Source organism: Juglans regia, chromosome 8 (genome assembly GCF_001411555.2).
Source record: "Juglans regia cultivar Chandler chromosome 8, Walnut 2.0, whole genome shotgun sequence".
NCBI classification, from domain to species: domain Eukaryota; kingdom Viridiplantae; phylum Streptophyta; class Magnoliopsida; order Fagales; family Juglandaceae; genus Juglans; species Juglans regia.
Window position 1 is genome coordinate 873,649 of NC_049908.1, and position 18,672 is coordinate 892,320.

General features: G+C 32.7%; 3 protein-coding genes across 3 annotated transcripts; 2 read left to right on the top strand and 1 right to left on the bottom strand.

Moving 5' to 3' along the window:
* Nucleotides 1-2,422: 2,422 nt before the first annotated feature.
* On the top strand, nucleotides 2,423-3,693 carry LOC109012847 (zinc finger protein 3-like). Its single transcript, XM_018994686.2, has one exon. The coding sequence runs from the start codon at nucleotides 2,662-2,664 to the stop codon at nucleotides 3,520-3,522; it is 861 nt and encodes a 286-aa protein (XP_018850231.1). The 5' UTR covers nucleotides 2,423-2,661; the 3' UTR covers nucleotides 3,523-3,693.
* Nucleotides 3,694-9,260: 5,567 nt separating this feature from the next.
* Nucleotides 9,261-11,879, top strand: LOC109012846 (deSI-like protein At4g17486). Its single transcript, XM_018994685.2, has 3 exons — nucleotides 9,261-9,598; nucleotides 10,232-10,519; nucleotides 11,438-11,879. The coding sequence occupies exons 1-3, from the start codon at nucleotides 9,460-9,462 to the stop codon at nucleotides 11,677-11,679; spliced, it is 669 nt and encodes a 222-aa protein (XP_018850230.2). The 5' UTR covers nucleotides 9,261-9,459; the 3' UTR covers nucleotides 11,680-11,879.
* A 3,324-nt stretch (nucleotides 11,880-15,203) lies between these two features.
* LOC109012845 lies at nucleotides 15,204-16,960 on the bottom strand. Its single transcript, XM_018994684.2, has one exon. It carries the CDS (start codon nucleotides 16,897-16,899, stop codon nucleotides 15,844-15,846), a length of 1,056 nt encoding a protein of 351 aa, XP_018850229.1. The 5' UTR covers nucleotides 16,900-16,960; the 3' UTR covers nucleotides 15,204-15,843.
* Nucleotides 16,961-18,672: the final 1,712 nt, after the last annotated feature.

Genomic DNA, 18,672 nt, shown 5'->3' on the forward strand with positions numbered 1-18,672 from the left:
CATCGAAACAGCCTAAGCAATATTCCTTTCAAAACATAAAGCTAATATGGTCGAAACTAGCTAGGTTGTTTCAAATAAACACTTAATTGCCTTTTACCTTAAAGCTAATAATTTTACTAAATATTTTATTCTTTTACTCACATGAAAAAGAAAAGAATTCTGGGTGCATGTTTATCAATATATTATAACCTCATTACTTGCAATTAGAAGTTTCGAGTTCCATATGTCTGATCTCTCTTTAATTAGGTAGCAACTGTACGTAAACATATATATATACGATCTTTATAAATCATACAAAAAAGAAACGTGGAAGGTTTCTGTACAAAGAGACAGTATATGAAAGAAATGACAGTGAGATGAGGGTAGTGACAAAGATAAGAGTAGATAAAGAGTTTACCGAACTCCATAGTCAAATACATATTGCATCGTGCCCATGTTGGCCTTGTCATGTCTGAGTTGTCATGATGAGAGAGAGAGAGAGAGAGAGAGAGAGGGGGGGGGTGTTTATATAACATGCAAGATGGTTTTCATTAGTAGGAAGAGGGAGCATTAATTTGTCGTCTTTTGAGTAGTTCAGATTTTTTTATGCAGGGAAGTGATGGCACTTTGTCGATTTCTTTTTATGGCCTTTGAAATGGGAATTATCTATAGAGCCTTTATGGGGACAGACAGATCTGGCAAAGAGATTTGGTTCTATTTTTTATAAGAAAAGCAAAGGGTACATGAAGTTAGATATGAATATGATCATGAGTGTTTGCAATTAATTGTAATATTGCCTAAGCCTATGAAAGTGAAATGCAAAAGTCCACTCCGATGCATATCTTTTTTTCTGCCCAACTTTTATATGTGGGGTTAAAGAAGTTGGCTCCATCGAAATATAAATAAAAAAAAAAAAATTGAAATGCCAAACTACTTTCTTATGGCGCTCGCAGCTTGTGGGAATAATCTTATTTTTAATTATATATTATTAGAGATTGCTATATATTGAATATTGTATCCCAAGGGTTAACTTTTGAGATTATATCTTGTTACAATATTAATAATGCAGCTTAATATATATAGCACTATCATGGCAAAAGAGAGGCTCTTCATCAGCCTCCCCCTTTGTACTTGTCGGCCATTTGTCGCTGATCTCCACTAATCATGGCATATCACAAAAAAGTAATGTTACTTATAATCATGGAGTGCGCTAGTTCAGTATAATTATTTTAAAAAAGAGTGAGATCTATTATTAATTTTATTTTTCATATGAGTAATGTATTTATTCATTTTTTTTAAAATGATTGCACGACAGTACTTGTACACTCATGACTGCAACTATCATTTATCATCATAAAATATATCCATAATCAAAATATTTATATAAATTAGTTTCTCTAGCTCGCTCCTCAAACAAAAAGAGATATAGTAATTAGGAGATAGAAGATTAATTTGGTTAATCAAGATTTCAGCGATTAAAATAAGATGACAATTTTTCAAATCATGTTCTATTTAATATTCATGTAGCTAATTCACTTAGTTATAATTAATTAAAATAATTAATATTAACGTCGATGTCATGTCGAGTCCACGCTTAAATGTAATGATTATTTTTCAAAACAATAAACAATATTCAACTTAAAATTATATGACAGTAATTTTTTTTTTTTTTTTAAATATTTGGAGACGGGGTTTCGAACCAAAATTTCTATTTTAGAAGCTGGGAATATATGCCTATCAAACCATATATCTTTGGCTAATTATATAATTATATGTACTGACAGACTGCTTATCTAAACGATTAGCGTTGGAAATATTCATGCATGACGTTTACCGCGTCATTTTTGGTTTCGTATGAATTAAGCGCGGTAATTAGTAAGAGCAAGCTAGCTAGCTAGCTATGGCATGCTTTGATCAGCCTTTTTGTGGTGCTTTTATAAACAGAATTAGAACGGGGGAGATAGGCATGAAACAGTACTGTTAAGGTCCAAGGCGCATGGCATTGATCTTCTTCTTTTATCTTCACGGAAAAACCACATTTTTCTGGTGTAATAAGATAGAATTGTATAGAACTAAATCAACTAGCTAGCCCAAGTATTGAATTTGCACCCTTTCGATTAGTTGATCAGATGCGATAATATTAATTGGATAGTTTGGCCTGCATCGTATGATTTTTTCAGGTGAAATGGGACAAAAGTGATCCCCCACGAAAATGTGCAGGGGGACAGATGCATTAAGAACATGCAACCAGGGTCACGGTGCAGAGAAAAGTCGTCCGCGGGGCTACATATATACACACGCATGGTTGCCTGTCCCCTCATGATCATCAAGGTACTTTGAGCAGTTCTGCATGATATATATAGCTTCGCTGAAAAAAAAAAATCAAAAGAAATTTATACATATTTTTATAGATGCCCCAAGAGTCTCATTAATCGAACTTAAATGGCACTTTAAGCAGTTCTTGACAGGATATTTTTATAAGTCGATCAAAGTGTCGTGAATTAAGCGTGTGGGAACAAGTAAACCTACCAACATAAGGCTCAGCTTTTACTATTTTTAAACTCTTTTAGAACAGTGCTGTATGTTTGTTGGATATATAGCACAAGGCATTTTACTTGCCCCATGAATGACTTTTTATAATCTCTTTTTCATAAACCGCCAAGAAAAAAGAGGTATCCTCCAATGGAAACAAGAAGGAAGGAGCCATGTAATAGCATCTTCTCTGCTAATCAAGAGGCTTATCCATGTCCAAATACACCACAGCAATACCCAGAAGAAAACAAGCACCTGGGAGTTACAGAAGAGGATGAAGGTCATGAAAAGGAGACGACAAAGCTAGATATCTTCTTAGATCTGAATGTCTGTAGTCATGAGGATCAGTCCGATCGTGGGTTTGACGCTGAGCTCAATCTCATTGATTGCTTGGACGTGGGTTCATCTCAGAATATTCCATCATCAGAAACTGATCCCCTGCATGATGATCAGGCTTCTTATGCCGAGCCACGAGTTTTCTCTTGCAACTATTGCAAAAGAAAATTTTATAGTTCACAAGCACTAGGAGGCCACCAAAATGCCCACAAAAGAGAGAGGACTCTAGCAAAAAGAGGACAAAAGATAGCAGCACACATATTGGCCTCCGCAGAAGCTTTTGGGCATTCCCTCCACCAGCACCAGCACCAACACTACCCAAGCATGGCTTCTCTTCCTCTTCATGGTGCTAATTATAATAACAGATCGCTTGGAATTCAGGCGCATTCTATGATCCAAAAGCCTTCTCACAAATCATCTTCAGGTGGGTTCTGGGAACCTCAGGGCTGGTCAAGACCCCTCATTGACCAGCAACCAGCAGTTGGGAATTTTCACACAGCAGTAGGATCGCTTTCGCGAGGCAGCGTTGGTAAATTTGGCTTGCTAGCAAGAACGATGAATGGTTCTCCAGCCTGTGATGATGAATTTAGTGGATTTTGGTCTGCAGATGGTACTGCTCTTTACAGGACTAATCAAGAGGAGATGAAGAAGCTTGACTTGTCTCTCAAGCTTTAAGCTGCACGCTGCTTCGTCTTTCTTTTTTTCTTTTTTTTTTTTTTGATCTTCACTCTTGTTCCTAGTCAAAAGTTTGTCCAAATTTGTCTACTTTCAGTATTAATTAAATTGTATATTTTTGTATTACAAAACCTTGTGGATTCATGTAGTTAGTTGAGAGTTAATGGAATTGACTTCCTTTTCTGGTTGGATGAGATCAATACATTGTTGTCAGTTAATAAGATTGGATCATCATGATCTATCTGCCTCTGCTGTACATATATAGACTTATATATATATATATATGTAGAAATTGTAATAATTGGAGCTAAAATTTGTAGAAAGAGTGATCATTTTTCAGAAATTTCCACATTCAACAATTTCAATTAAAAATTGAGAGAGAGAGAGTCCAACCATAATGCACCAAATGTTGAGCTGTAACCATTTAAAACTTGCACGCCAAACTCTCCTCTAAAAAGCCTTGGCAGCAGTCTCATCTTAGGATTGAATCAAAATCCAATATGGTTTTACTCAATTAATTATATTGTTGTTTATTAATTGAAGTGATTAGAACCCAAATCCAATATGAAGATGATAACAACATTTTCAGAATCCCCAAAACGCAGGGTCAAGAAATATCACTTTGGCTAATTACGAAGCATGGATTAGAAGGAGGCCAATGAGAAAGAGATTACGTGGAGTTCCCACTCCAGTTTATTTATTTATTTTTTTATTTTTTTCCTTAAATAAAGCTTAGCTTTAGGTAACGTCAAAAGGCCAAAAACAAAAGGATTACACGGAATACATGAAGATATGAACCAAAAAGTAGAAAAAAAGCATCAAGATAAGCTTAGGAACATAATTTAGATGAAGATATAAATAGTTTTCTTGTTCACACTTGCAAAGTTAGATAAAGACGTGTTCCACTATTTTAATCTTCAAACCAAGTGGAGATGTAGAGTATGTTTGTCCTCTAATGAGGAGCGTGTACTTTGTCACTTTCATTAAGTACCTCAAAAAAATCTATCAAAGATTTTCTTCTATTCTTATCTAATATATATATATAAAAGCTAGTCTACATCGCATCACATTTTTCATGACAATATATATATATATATAAAAGTTTAATTATAAGCGATTCTATATATTAATACGCACATTCATTCAATATGATTGGTCCAGAAAGTAAATTTTATTAAAAATAGTGTTAATTTGAATTTAGAATATGAATGCAATAACATTAGTACGCATATTGGTACACAAACTTATTTGTACATAGCAAAACTCTATATGTATATGTGTGTATATGAGTTCTTCTTTGGAACAAACCGTCCGTTGCTAAGCCATCAACAACATCCAATATAAGTGCTCCACGTAAGCAAGCCCACACAAAAACCACAACATCTTACGAGCCCCTTACAGACTTCACAAAATCATAGTTTGTCCCTGACATTTTATTTTATTTTATTTTTAATTTTTTAAAAAAGTTATTACTAGTCAATTTGTATATTTTTTAAAATATTAAAAAAAAAAGTTTGAAATAATTATTGTATAATAGTAGCCTGAAAAAAAATTACCAAAGTAGAGAAAATACTACAACTCAGTTTGTTAATTTATATATCAATGTTTCCTTAACAAGTTTGTTATCTAAATTCTAAATCATACTGATTTAGTAGAGTTAGGGCATAAGCCCAACTTTTATGCAGGAATAACTATTACTAATTGATTTGGGCTCAACCAACCCATTCCCAGATCATTCGTTTTTTTAAGACAAGAGCCCATTCCCAGATCATTTACCAACCGCAACGTATCGATATATATATTTGTTTTTTTTTTTTTTTTAGGCTAATATATATATATATTTGTTTATAATCTTTACTCAAAAAATTATAAAAGCTATATTGAAATAATGAAATAGATATAACACGTGAATGTCATAAATATTTATTAAAATATTAAATTAATATTAAAATATGCTGAGAAGAATCATCTATCTTCTGATAACCATAGGTAACTAACTATGTGGTCTAAAATTTAGGCTCGTTTTGAATACACAAAATATTTTATTTTATCTCATCTTATCATTATAATTTTTTTAAATTTTTACATAAAATATAATAAATAATTTAATTTTTTTAAATTTTAAAATAAAAATTATATTAAAAATATTTTATTTAATTTTTAACAAAACATCTCTTCTAAACTACGTAATGAAACGAGGATCTAAACGAAGCATTGACGAGAGAGATGAAAAATTGTTGTAGTTTCTCTTCTAATTTGTTTTTGTTTTTGGGCCCAAAAGCATAAGCATGAATTAATAATATATAAGACCGTTTGCGCGTGGGGGCAGCCCACACCATGCTGCTCCGCATGCCTGGACCCATCTTCTTAATCATGTCCTTTCCTTTCCTCCTTGATTCTTCTGGACTAATTATATTATTATTATTATTTATCTTAAAATAAATGAGACAATCTGATTCGTTGGAACCACTCAACTTATATATTTATTTTTTAGAAAATAAAAAATAATCAAACCTTAGACTACACCCATCCATTACTTTATTGGATTCCTTTTTTTGTTCCCCATTTCATTGAGTGGTGAGTCCAAGAGCTATTGGAATCATCTTAGGATTTTTTTTTAAATTTTTAAAGGAAGAAATATTTGCTCCAAATCTTATATTCATGACTTTGATTTTAATTCAACCTAAACGATGCATGCCCACATTAATTACCATTGTGATTTTGTTTTTGTTTTTGTTTTGTTAAAAAGTAAAAAAAAAAAAAAGGAATATGGATATCTTGTAATTGTATTCAATGATTCATACAAGAGAAGTACAGAATCCCACCAAGTGAAGTAGCAATTAACTTAAAAGAAATACTTTAGTCACAAATAGATTATACAAAAACAATATCATAAACTGATGCGATTTTATGTAGTTTGTCAAATTAAAAAGTTATTTTTATTATAAAATAGATCTATTAGATCAGATTAACCTACATCAATTTGTAAAATTATTTTTGTAGAATTCATTTGTAGATGTAACATTACTCTTTTATTTTTTTCAAATAATAAAATTATCGTATTATATAAATTCATATAAATTTATAAATTTATTTGTAAAAACTCTCGAGTTACTACTTCTCAAGAGCTATCGTTTCTACGGCATAATTCTACCATTTTTGAAAATTTTTCTTATCAAGGATATTAATGAAATTATCTGTTTCATCTTTTATAACTAAAGTTGAACATTCTCCTTATTCTTTATTATGTTCTTTATCATGAAAATTATTTTCATTTTTCTCTATTTTTAATAATATAATTTCTTGTAATAATTATTCATTTGAAACTTCTAATTTAAAATTTGATATTTTTAAATTTCTAATCTCCTATTTTATCTCATTGATATTTTTGTATATCTTGTAGCGTAATTTTCTGCTTGTCGATTTTAAATCTTCCTATTATTTTTAAAAAATTGTAAGGTGTTGAAGTAACAGTTTCAATTAATCAAGAATTTTCTTTTACTACAATTGCCCTATTAGATACAGAAACAGATTTAAATTGTATACAAGGGGGATTAATACCTTCTAAATATTTTGAAAAAACAAAAGAAACATTATCCCAAACCAATGGAACAAAATTAAATATAAATTATAAATTATCCAATGCACATATCTATAATAATGAAATTTGTTTTAAAACAACATTTATTTTAATAAAAAATATTAATATTAAAGTAATATTAGGAAATCTCTTTATTGCCCTACTTTATCATTTCTTTGTAACAGAATAAGAAATTTTTACTAAAATACTTGGACAAAATATTCAATTTAAATTCTTATTTTCTCCAGTATTAAAAGAATTTAACTCTTTAAAAGAAGTCTCATTAACCAAATAAATTAATTTTTTAACAAAAAATAGAATTAGAAGAAAAGAAAATCAGATAAATTTCTTAAAATAAGAATTAAAATATAAAAGAATTCAAGAACAATTAAAAGACCAGTTATTAACCCAAAAAATTAAAAATTTTAAAAATATAATTGAAAATGAAGTATGCTCTAACATGCCTAATGCTTTCTGGAACAGAAAACAGCATATAGTTGAATTACCTTATGAAAAAAAAAATTTTGAGAAAAATATTCCAACCAATGCTAGACCTATTCAAATGAATAATGAATTATTAAAATACTGTAAAAAAATTAACGATTTAAGATCAAAATTATTAATAAGGAAAAATAAATCACCATGGAGTTGTATTGCCTTTTATGTTAAAAAACAAGCAGAATTAAAAAATGGAGTTCCACGTCTGGTCATCAATTATAAATCTTAAAATAAAGTATTACAATGGATTAGATACTAAATTCTTAATAAAAAAGATTTATTATCCCGATTATATAATGCTACAGTGTTTTCAAAGTTGACATGAAAAGTGGTTTTTGGCAAATTCAAATTGCTGAAAAAGACCGTTATAAAACATCATTTACAATTTCTTTCGGACATTTTGAATGGAACGTTATGCCATTTGAATTAAAAAATGCTCATAATAAATTTCAAAATATTATGAATGAGATATTTGTCCATTTTACTCATTTTTCGATAGTTTATATAGATGGTGTATTAATATTTTCTTCATCTATTGAACAATATTGGAAACATTTAAATAATTTCGTTCAAATTATCAAACAAAATGGATTAGTCGTTTCATTACCTAAAATAAAATTATTTCAAGATAAAATTAGATTCTTTGGACATGAGATTTATCAAGGAACTATTACACCAATTAGCATAGCAATAGAATTTGCTGATAAAATTTCAGATGAAATAAAAGATAAGTAACAACTACAGAGATTTTTAGGAAACCTCAATTATGTTGCAGACTTTTATCGATCTCTCAGACCATTATATAAACCATTATTTTAAAGATTAAAAAATAATCTACCTCCTTGGACAGAAAAACATACGAATATTATAAAATCAATTAAGGCTCATGTTAAGAAATTACCATACTTAGGAATCTCATCTCCTCATACTTTTAAAATCATTGAAACAAATGCCTCTGATATTGGATATGGAGGAATTTTGAAACAAAAACTATAAACTGATTTAGAACAAATTGTTCGATTCCATTCCGAATGTTGAAATCTTGTCCAAAAGAATTACAGTACTATTAAAAAAGAAATTTTAGCTACTGTATTTCCAAATTTCAATATGATTTATTGAATCAAAAGTTTTTACTTATAATAGATTGTAAATCATTTAAGGAAGTTTTGATTGAAGATGTGAAAAAATTGACTGCTAAGCAAATATTTATTAGATGACAAGTTATATTAAGTATTTTTTATTTTGATATTGAACATATTAAAGAAGAATATAATTTTCTTCCAATTTTTTATTTCAAAAATTATAAAATTATGTCTTTTTCAAAGTTAAAAATAAAGTTGAAATCTTTATTGGATCAAAAGTAAAGTTCAAAATCATATCTGATTAAAGTCTGTAAAAGTAATGAAATATTATTTCTAATTTTTCGGCACGCAGACATTGAAGAGAGAGAGATAAAAAATTATTAACAATTCATTTCTTTATGAAATTCTTGAATTTTTGAGTGATAACTATAATTTTTTTAAACAGTGAATACGATAATGATAATTGATGAATTTACTTAGGTAAATAAATAAATTAATTAAAATTAAAATACGGAATCACGAGGGAGTGGAGTATTGAGGGAAAAGCACGCATTAAAGGCACTTTCGGGTTCGGCTGCAGAAGAGCACAAGTTAGAAGATTCTTCTTCCCAGGAAAAAAAGTAATAAATAAAGCTCACCTAGAAATTCCGACGACTACCCAAAATTCCTTGTTTGTAACCCCTCGAATTCCTCGAAATTATTGTCTAAACCCCAAAATCCTGTTTTTACTTCCCGGTTTCTTTGAGTTCCCGGAAGCGACAGTATCGAGGGTGAAGAATGTTGTGTAGAATGGTATCGCTGGCGAAGAAGAAAAGGAAAGGAACAGTGCCAGTTTATCTCAATGTTTACGATCTGACGCCGATTAATGGCTACGCGTACTGGCTCGGCCTTGGGGTCTACCATTCCGGCGTGCAAGGTGAGATTTTTTTAATAGCATGGGCTCTTATATTTATCTGATAATTTTCCTTTTTTAAATCATGGGTCGTTTATTTATTTTAAACGTTTTTGAGGGTTTTCGGTGCCAAGATAGTGAAGGAAGATGAATGAGAGAAACGAAAAGCTGGGTTTTTAACGGCTAATTGAACTTGGGGCTGTCATAAGATGCCTATTATTCCATGTTTCGTTGCATTTTTCTTCTTGGGTTCAAGTTCAGATCTGTAGTCTGTTTGTTTAAGAGCTGAGTGATGATGAATTTACCATGGAGATTTTTATTAATATGCGTCTTAAGTTTTTTTTTTTTTTGTGGGATCTGGTAAGGAGTGATGTATTCCAAAGAAAAGTAATTGTGTTGTATGCATGATTATTTCTTTGTTTGGAAAGTGAGGAAAATAAATACTTTAATTAACTAAATATATCTAACTATGTGGCTTTATTTGGGTTGGCTCGAGTTTCTTAATATTCCAGCAAACAAGAAAATTATGGACGAAACTATTTTGTGACCCTTGATTTTCGGCAGCCTAAATGGTAAACTAACTCCATCAAATCCTAAGCAGTTCTAGATTTTTACTTTTTCGATGGTTGTGGGATTTTCTTGTTAATTTTGGTACAGTTCACGATGTTGAATACGCATTTGGAGCACACGATCATGGAACTTCAGGGGTTTTTGAAGTGGAACCAAAGCGTTGTCCTGGTTTCACATTCAGGAAATCGATATTGATAGGAAGAACTGATCTAGGTCCCAAGGAGGTCCGTGCCTTTATGGAGAAATTAGCTGAAGGGTACTGTGGAAACACTTACCATCTTATCACGAAAAACTGCAACCATTTCTGCAATGACGTGTGTACCAGATTGACAGGAAAACCCATTCCTAGGTGGGTCAACAGACTCGCCCGACTTGGTAAGAAACTGACCATAAGATTGCAGTTTTTTACATTTCTGTTGCTGTTTTTATGTATGGACCGTTTACTTACTTGTTAGAACATTGTATAATGCTTTTTTTCCTTTTAAATCTAGAACTTTAACAATGTAGATTTTCTGTTGACAAAGGTGGCAAAACACCACATTTTTCACCAGAATTGACGCCATTGCTCAAACTCCACCTTTATGCAACTGCCGTTAGTGCTGCAACTGCCAAGGTGGCAGTCATTGATGCAACAATTGGAATAGACAATTTGAAGTATTACTGCTGCTTGCATAACAAAAGACCTTCAAATTTATAAACACAGCTTTCTTCCTTTTGAACGTGGAGTCACCGATAAGTTACCATGAGTACGAGATTAGTGGTTCCCCTTTACCCACAGATATCATAACCAATTCTAGCACGCATTTTATCATTATGTTCCATTGTGTATTCTTGTCATATTGTGTTCTTCAACATTCCAATTTGAGCTGTTGCTACCAAAGCTGTTTTTAGGAATGAATAAGCAGCTATATTTCATTGACAGATACTAGAGATTAGGAAACAAGATTCAAACGATATCATGAAATGAGCTCTTGCCTATTGTGTTCTCTTCTGGCTTTATTTCTGAAAATTGCATACAGTTAATTTCACTCTGCTGAATTCAATTGTTTGAATCATTTTGTTTCGTACCTGCTTTATTTAGCCAATCCATTGCTGTTTTATGTAGATTTTCTCTCACATCAATAATGAAAAGCGTGAATCAGAAATTTAGTTAGAAATACTGGGATAAAGACACTTTTTGAGAACCACTTTTATTAACATCTGCAGCCATAGTTCTCCGTTTACTAACTTAAGCAAAAAGAAGATGCAACATAATGTTATAATAATCATGTTTTCTTTTTTAATGAATTGCAGGTTCTTTCTGCAATTGTGTCCTTCCGGCAGGTGTCAGTGAAGCAAAAGTTCGGCAAGTTAAATCGGGAGATAGGGTTTATGAAGGAGAGAAGAAGAAATTCCGGAGCCATTCAAGTAGGTTTGCATCTTCTGCTAATCCTCCACCTCCTTCAATAAGAAGTGCCAGACAGAGCCATTATATCCCTCCATCTTCCTCTTTGATTCATTCGTCTTCAATTTCAACCTTGACTTTAAAGCTTTAATGGCATTCTGATCTTGATACTTACTAGGGTTCTCTAGAGTCAAGCAAAAAAGATAGGGAAAATAGCAAATTACTGTCTCTCAGATTAATTTCACTGATCTTGTCTTATGGTTAGGAAAAATATCGCTGCTTGGGAACGTTGCAGCGTTTCTGCTCTGTAAAATTCTCTATTTTTACTTCAATGGAAATATGCCTTTACAAGTCTCTGTTTTTTACTTGTGGAATTACATCTTGCAATTCTCTCTTTGTTAATTAGTTGTGGTTACATACGTTGAACTGGCGAGAGATGTAGTTTATTGAGAGGGAATGAGAGAGAAGAGAGTCCTCATTTTCAATTCAAGGTGGGTGGGGGAGGAGGGGACCCTAGTCGCTTTATCATTATGGATTGTAGGGAGACATTTTATTTATTTTGAGTGTGGGGTACTTGTGATCATGTTTAAATTAGTGGGGCATTTGCAATCACAATGTTTTCCTTGTCGGCATACCTTGGGGGTAATTATGGAGCTGGGCATTAGAAGATAAGGTTGGCAGGTTCACCTAGAGCTAGGGTGCTTCAAATGGCAATGAAGGTTGAGCTTTTGTGTTCCAAACTAGTGGGGTTGGTGGTCCATGTATGGATCATTTTATACATTATGACTTGTGATCTTTAGCTCGGTTGAAGATGATGTATTTTCAAAGAGTTCTGTTATTTACAAATCGTTGTATAAACACATCGTTTATGGTTTGATCTATTCATAAAAAATTTGAAACACTAATTGTTGTTTATGTTGTTAGTTGATACGTTTTCACGACAATAGTGCGTTTGATGTATCGATAAATAGGTGTATAAATAGAAGAGAAATGCTACTATGCCACCTAAATAGTAGTGTTAGTTGATATGTGGCATCACATTGTGGCTTATTAGAAGAATTAAAAACGCAAACATACAAGGTAGAGGGAATTTAGAATTTTAGTATTCTTTTTTGTTTTTATATTTTTGAGCGTCATTTTGTTTTGAATATATATTTTTTTTAATATTTTTTAGTAAGTCACGTGGTACTATATTAAAATATCACTTTGGACAAAATGAATGGTATAAATTAGGAGCATAAGAGCCTTACTCTATATAAAAATATCAGCATGCTCGAACGATCAAGTCTTACCCAATGCAATGCTTCGAAAGTGGCGAGAATATCCGAGTACAATAGAGTTGAGCTTTGTTATTGAGATTCTAACCAATGGTAATTGGACGTGCGGACTACAAACAGCCCCTGAGGAACGAGAAACGACTTCCATCAGCCAATTTTTGAGTCCGATTTAGATCAACAAAATCTGTGGGGGCTTAACTCCCCCCGCCTTCCGTGGTTCTGGTGGTTACAAAGAGAGAAATGAGAAACCATGTCAAATTTCTCCAAATATTTTCAAAGAATCAGAGAAAGTTGAGTAAAAATGGTTGAAAGTCTTCAGAAAGGAAGTCTATCGGTGTCCTCCCTCCATCATCAACACCTTTTTTCCAAGCACATCTTTGAAAATTTTCCCCTTTATTTTTTTCTCGAAGAAATTTTCTCATTTCATTTCAATTATCAACCCAAATGGACTCTACCTTTTCTTTTTCAATTTTGTTTTAGTCATATGTTCATAACTTTCCAATCTGACGTACCACATCAAGTTATATCAGTTTGTGGGTTTATTTTTGTGTAATTTCTTTGTGACTAAAGTACTTTTTGTTCAATAGATATTTTTTTCGAGTTGGTTTAGCTAAGTTATATAAGTCTAAGCTGTTCGAAACAAAGTAGAGTCACCGGCAGAGGACCAACACAGGCTGTGACGGCGCATGTAGGTCACGTGTTACCATAGGAGTGAAACAAAGGGTCAGATCCGGAGGATCCAAAGCCTTTGATGTTGGTGAGGCCGCACATGTTATCAGGAGCAGTTCCAAGACGCGGTGGCGCGTGATTGTTGAGCAAGGCATAAGTCGCGTGTGTGACGAACACGCCGAGCAAAAGAGCGGAATCCATATGCAAACTTGAAGATTGGCGACTGAAGATGCATAAAAGGCAGCGCGTGTTGGTTGGAGAACACTGAAAGGCAGGAATTTGTGGAGAAAAAACTAAAACATAAAATGAAAAAAATTGACAAAACAGGAAATAGAAGAAAGCTGCTACAGTTGGCTAATGAAGCTCCACCCATCTCCTCCCAGTGAACGGGCAGGAATCGCGAAGAACGGCTCAGAGGATTTGTCACCTAGGGTAGAGAGAGAGAAAAGCAATCACTTTTTTCTTGACCTTAAAGAAACTTGCTAGGTTTTTATAGAAACTCCTTAAAAAAGTATCCACACCATAAGGGCATTGACAATGGCTTATGCATCCATACCATAACACCATAACTATCCACACCAAATTTAAAAATATATTATGTGTAGAGGTTGTGTAGTATTGCTCCTTCTAATATTCACTATAGTTTATTCACGGGAGTGACCGAGTTGTCCACAGACAAAGGTAAGCAGATGCCAGAGTACGAAAACAGTGTCAGCAGTCAAACAATGAATGGCTGAAGCACTAAACATCTACGAGTTGCCCTTTCCCTTTATCTCCATCATTTATACACCAATTTGGCCATTAGAGCACTAGCATTGGACTCATTTGACGAGTCCAATCTTCAAAATTTGATGATTTTAATTTTAAAATCCTGCCATTGGATTCACCGTATGCTCAAATGTCAAGCTTTTAGCTACAGTACATTTCACTTCATCTTCAAATTTAAAGATTTACTATTCACACTCTATAACCATTATTTTATTTGCTTAAATTATTGTTTCCCAATTTTGAGCCATAGTATATTTAAGTTGGGAAATAATAATTTAAGTATCAAATTAAATTATTAATTAACACATAGTTAGTGTAATTGTAAAATATGAAAAAAATAAATTAAAAATATTATTATTAACAAAATAATATTATATTATTATTTTGATGAATCCAATAACTAATCCAATGTGAAATTATGGATAGAGAGGTTTTGGATTTATGAAAAACATTTACTTTTTATCAAATTTTGAAGATAATAATGATGAATCCAATACTAATGATCTTACACATGTCTTTTCGTGCCGTTTCCTATCAGGTACTAAATCTTTTTATTATTATTATTATTATTAAGCAAGTTGCATGATATTAATAAAAGTTGCATATATAAGGTTCTAGAAATTGGAAGTTAACAAAATACGTCATTGTTGGGAGGATCATTCCCACTATAGAATTGTAGTAATGAAATGAGAATTTAGATTAAAAGGATATTATCAAAGGCTTGTATTGTCGATGCCCATTGCACTAAATTATGTGCGCATCGATTTTGTGATCGATAAATTTTTCTCACTTTCTATTCTTTGAATAAGTTTAGATGGTGTTTGATATCATTCGTGATTAGGCACATTATCCATTCTTAGATGGAGAAGATATTTAAGATTGTTTGAACGATGACTCTTATCCCCTTCTATATGATTATTCTTTCTAACAATGGAGATGGCCTACAGTACTTACCGTCCAAAAAAAAATTCTTTTATTGATCCAAGACATGCTTAACAAAAGTAGCGGTTGAGATGGGTTACAGTAGGTTCTGGATCCTACATAATTATTGCACAAAACAATTTAGGAAGCCTTGAAAAATGACCCACCTCACATGGGTTTGTCCTGTGGTAGGAAGCTTTGAGGAATTCACGCCTACTGTTCTAAATCTAATCAAGGTCGAACAGCTCAGACCACACCCAGAAGCAACAAAGATTCAAGAATAGGAGCGAAAGGGAGAAAAAGAAGGAGAATAGCTTTCTTCTTTTCTTTTTAGTCATCAAGGAAGCCAGGAGGAAGCTTCAACTATATAGAGCTAAAAACAGAAGCTTCATCAATCTGTTTGACAGCTTTTAATTACACCAAAATTATAGCAAAAATGTACATTCCAGTACGTTACTACATTGAATCTCAAACGAGTAGAAAGAATCTATGTTCTGATTTTGTGAAAGAGAAGTTGGAAGTTCTTAGATCTAGCTATGTATGTATAATCAAGTTTGAATCATCTTCAATTTTGTTGATCACTACTTTAATATTCTTTGGCGTCAAAACAAATGGGTTAATGAGAGCTAAGATCAATCAAGCATTGCCAGATTGTTGTAATAGATACCTCTTCGCAATCTTCACCTCTTCCAAGCATAAACAACCAAAGAAAACCCAGATGGACCACCTAACTCAGTCTCCTCCGCGCTAGCCCACTCCATAACCGAACTTCCTCCCGATGATCCACCCGACGAAGACATTGATGTCGACGACGACGACAAGCTCTTCCTCCACTCGACCCTACTCAACCCATAACCCCAGCTCTGTTGCGCCCACAAAGCCATCCCATTCTTCTCATTCAAAGAATTCGCCTCCTTGTCTTTTTCTTTTTCTTCTTGTTCTTGTTCTTCTTCAAACCTGAACATGAAAACAGCGCACCCATCTTCGTTGTCTTTCTTGAACAACCAGTTGTAGACGTCCCACGATATATGTACGGGCACTCCATCGACTTCAATTCTCTCATTTCCTCTGAATTTCCACTTTAGACGCTTTATCTGCAAGACCTTTTTGTTATCCACGCTGAAACAGAGTCTGGTATCATTGTCGTAGCCGCAGTCTATTTTTATATCCCTCATTCTGCCTCCAAATCTTGCTGTCGTGGTGTATATTTTGTTGGCAACGACATGCTCTCTTTTCAAGACGAGAACTTGGGCACTGTTAGGCTTCCGGGCTTTGGTTTTGGCGTAGGCTTCTTTGGTGCAGTCGCCAACAAGGAGGGCCATTTCATTCTCAACAACTACGGCGATGTAAAATCCGGAACGGGGTTCGGTTCCGGACCCGAACTTGGATTTGGTCAGGTCCCAAAAGATTTGGGTGTTGGAGTTGAGCTTCTTGGTCCCATGCTTTTTCCAGAAGATGAAAGGTTTGAGGTGGAGATGGAAAGAGAATTGGGAAGGAAGAGAAGGATCAGGAGAGTCAAAAGGGTGGTGATGGTGGTGGAGGAGATCGAGATGGAGAGAGTGGCCGAGGAGGGAGCGAGACCAAGTGAGGGAAAAGAGGCCGAGGGGAGTGTGGTAGAGGCCACAGGTAGCGAGGTTAGGGTTTCCGGCGGAGATGGGCGGAGAGCGCTTATTGTCCTTATTAATAGTTGATGGGCGGAAGCAAGAGGGTAAGGAGGATGAGGAGCTTTGAGACATTCTTGTTCTTTTTCTTTAGGTTCTATGATCTGGGAAGTGAGTCGCTTGCGTTTTGTTTTGTTTTGTGGGCTTAGGAAGATATTGGTGTTCCTATATATATATATATACACGGAACCTGCTACAGCCACACAGGATTCTCACACACAGGGTAAAACTTTTTTTTTTTTTGCTTTTTTTCAATATTTTTTTAAACACTTTAAATATTTTTAAAAAATATAAAAAATTTAAAAATTCATTTAAAAATACTTTCTTAATCGTTAAATAAAAATAAATAAAATAAAATAAAATGCAGTGCAATTCAGTAAAAATTTTCATTAGAAAGTTTATATTGGAATGGTATTTTCTTATATATATTATATATAAGTAATATTACTCATCATTCTCTTTTTTATTATTTATCATCTCATGATGTGATACTAAATAATTGAAAATTATTTATTTTATTTTATTTGTAAACCTATCATTTAATGACACATCATGAAATAATGAAAAAAAAGATGATGAATAAAATTTATATATATATATATATGTATGTATGTATTAAATATATAATAGGAAAATATTAGACATATAAAACTTTTTACAATTTTTGGTATAATTATGTTTTAAATAATAGGTATTTTGTAAAGTAATTTATAAAATTAACATTATTTTATATAAATATTTTAATTCTAAAATATAATTGTATAAAAAATTGTAAAAAGATTGGAGAACTTATTTCCCAACTGTATGCCATTCCCATGAGAACTTTTACAACTAATTACAGATGTGTATATAATATTTGAATATAATGAACTTAGAAGAAGAAAAGTCAAGGAAAAAAAGAAGAGGCATTGAACATTGAACGTTTCAATAGTAAACTTGTATTGTATCGGACCGTTTGAAATTTGAATGAGTATATCAGGAAAAGCCAAAGTCCACTCAAAGCGCGTCAACATAGATCAGGAAGCAGTCTTCTCTAATTTTGTATGATCTAATTCCTATGTATCTAGCTTGTGCTTATCATCATCAGGTATGTTCCCTTTATCATCGCTGCACTTACTCCGTAAGTTCTTGTTATATAAATATTTATATATATATATATATATATCCCTTATATGTTAAAAGCGCCTATAGATATATGGATAGGGATGTATAGTATTTTTATTTGACACTTTCTATTTCATTTATGCCTTGTGTAATTGATGACTATTTCAGTTATGCCCCTGAATGCTCTGCACAAAATAAACAGTATTTTTTTGTCCTATTTTGCCCTTTATTCTCTCAAATCTCCATCATTTTGTGTTTTTCTCCCTCGATTATGTAAAATATTTTTACGGTATTTCATTTGTCTTTTTATAGCTTTATTCTTATTTAAAGTTTGGTCAAAATCTCTTTCTTCACACTTTCTCACGTTTTTAATATTTTTTACTCTTCATTTTCTCACACAAACTTTTGAGATTTTTAGCGTTGGAATTTCTCTTCTTGCCTGTAAATATTGCCGTTATGTGGATATAAGTTTTCTTCGTCTCTCTTCTCTGTTGAAACTCTTTGGATTTTTAGAAGCTATTTTTAATTCGATGTTGTACATAATCTGTTTTAAATAGCTTTTATTTAATGAATTATTACTATTATATGCTTCTGCAAAAAGGTTTTAAGATTTTTTTTCCTCAAACTAGATGCTACGTACAAGGGGCATAAGTGCATTGCACGTAGTCCCCATGCTAGTATATATATATATATACACACACATACTAGGGAATGGTCCTGAGTGCGTTACCCCCTGAGTGCACC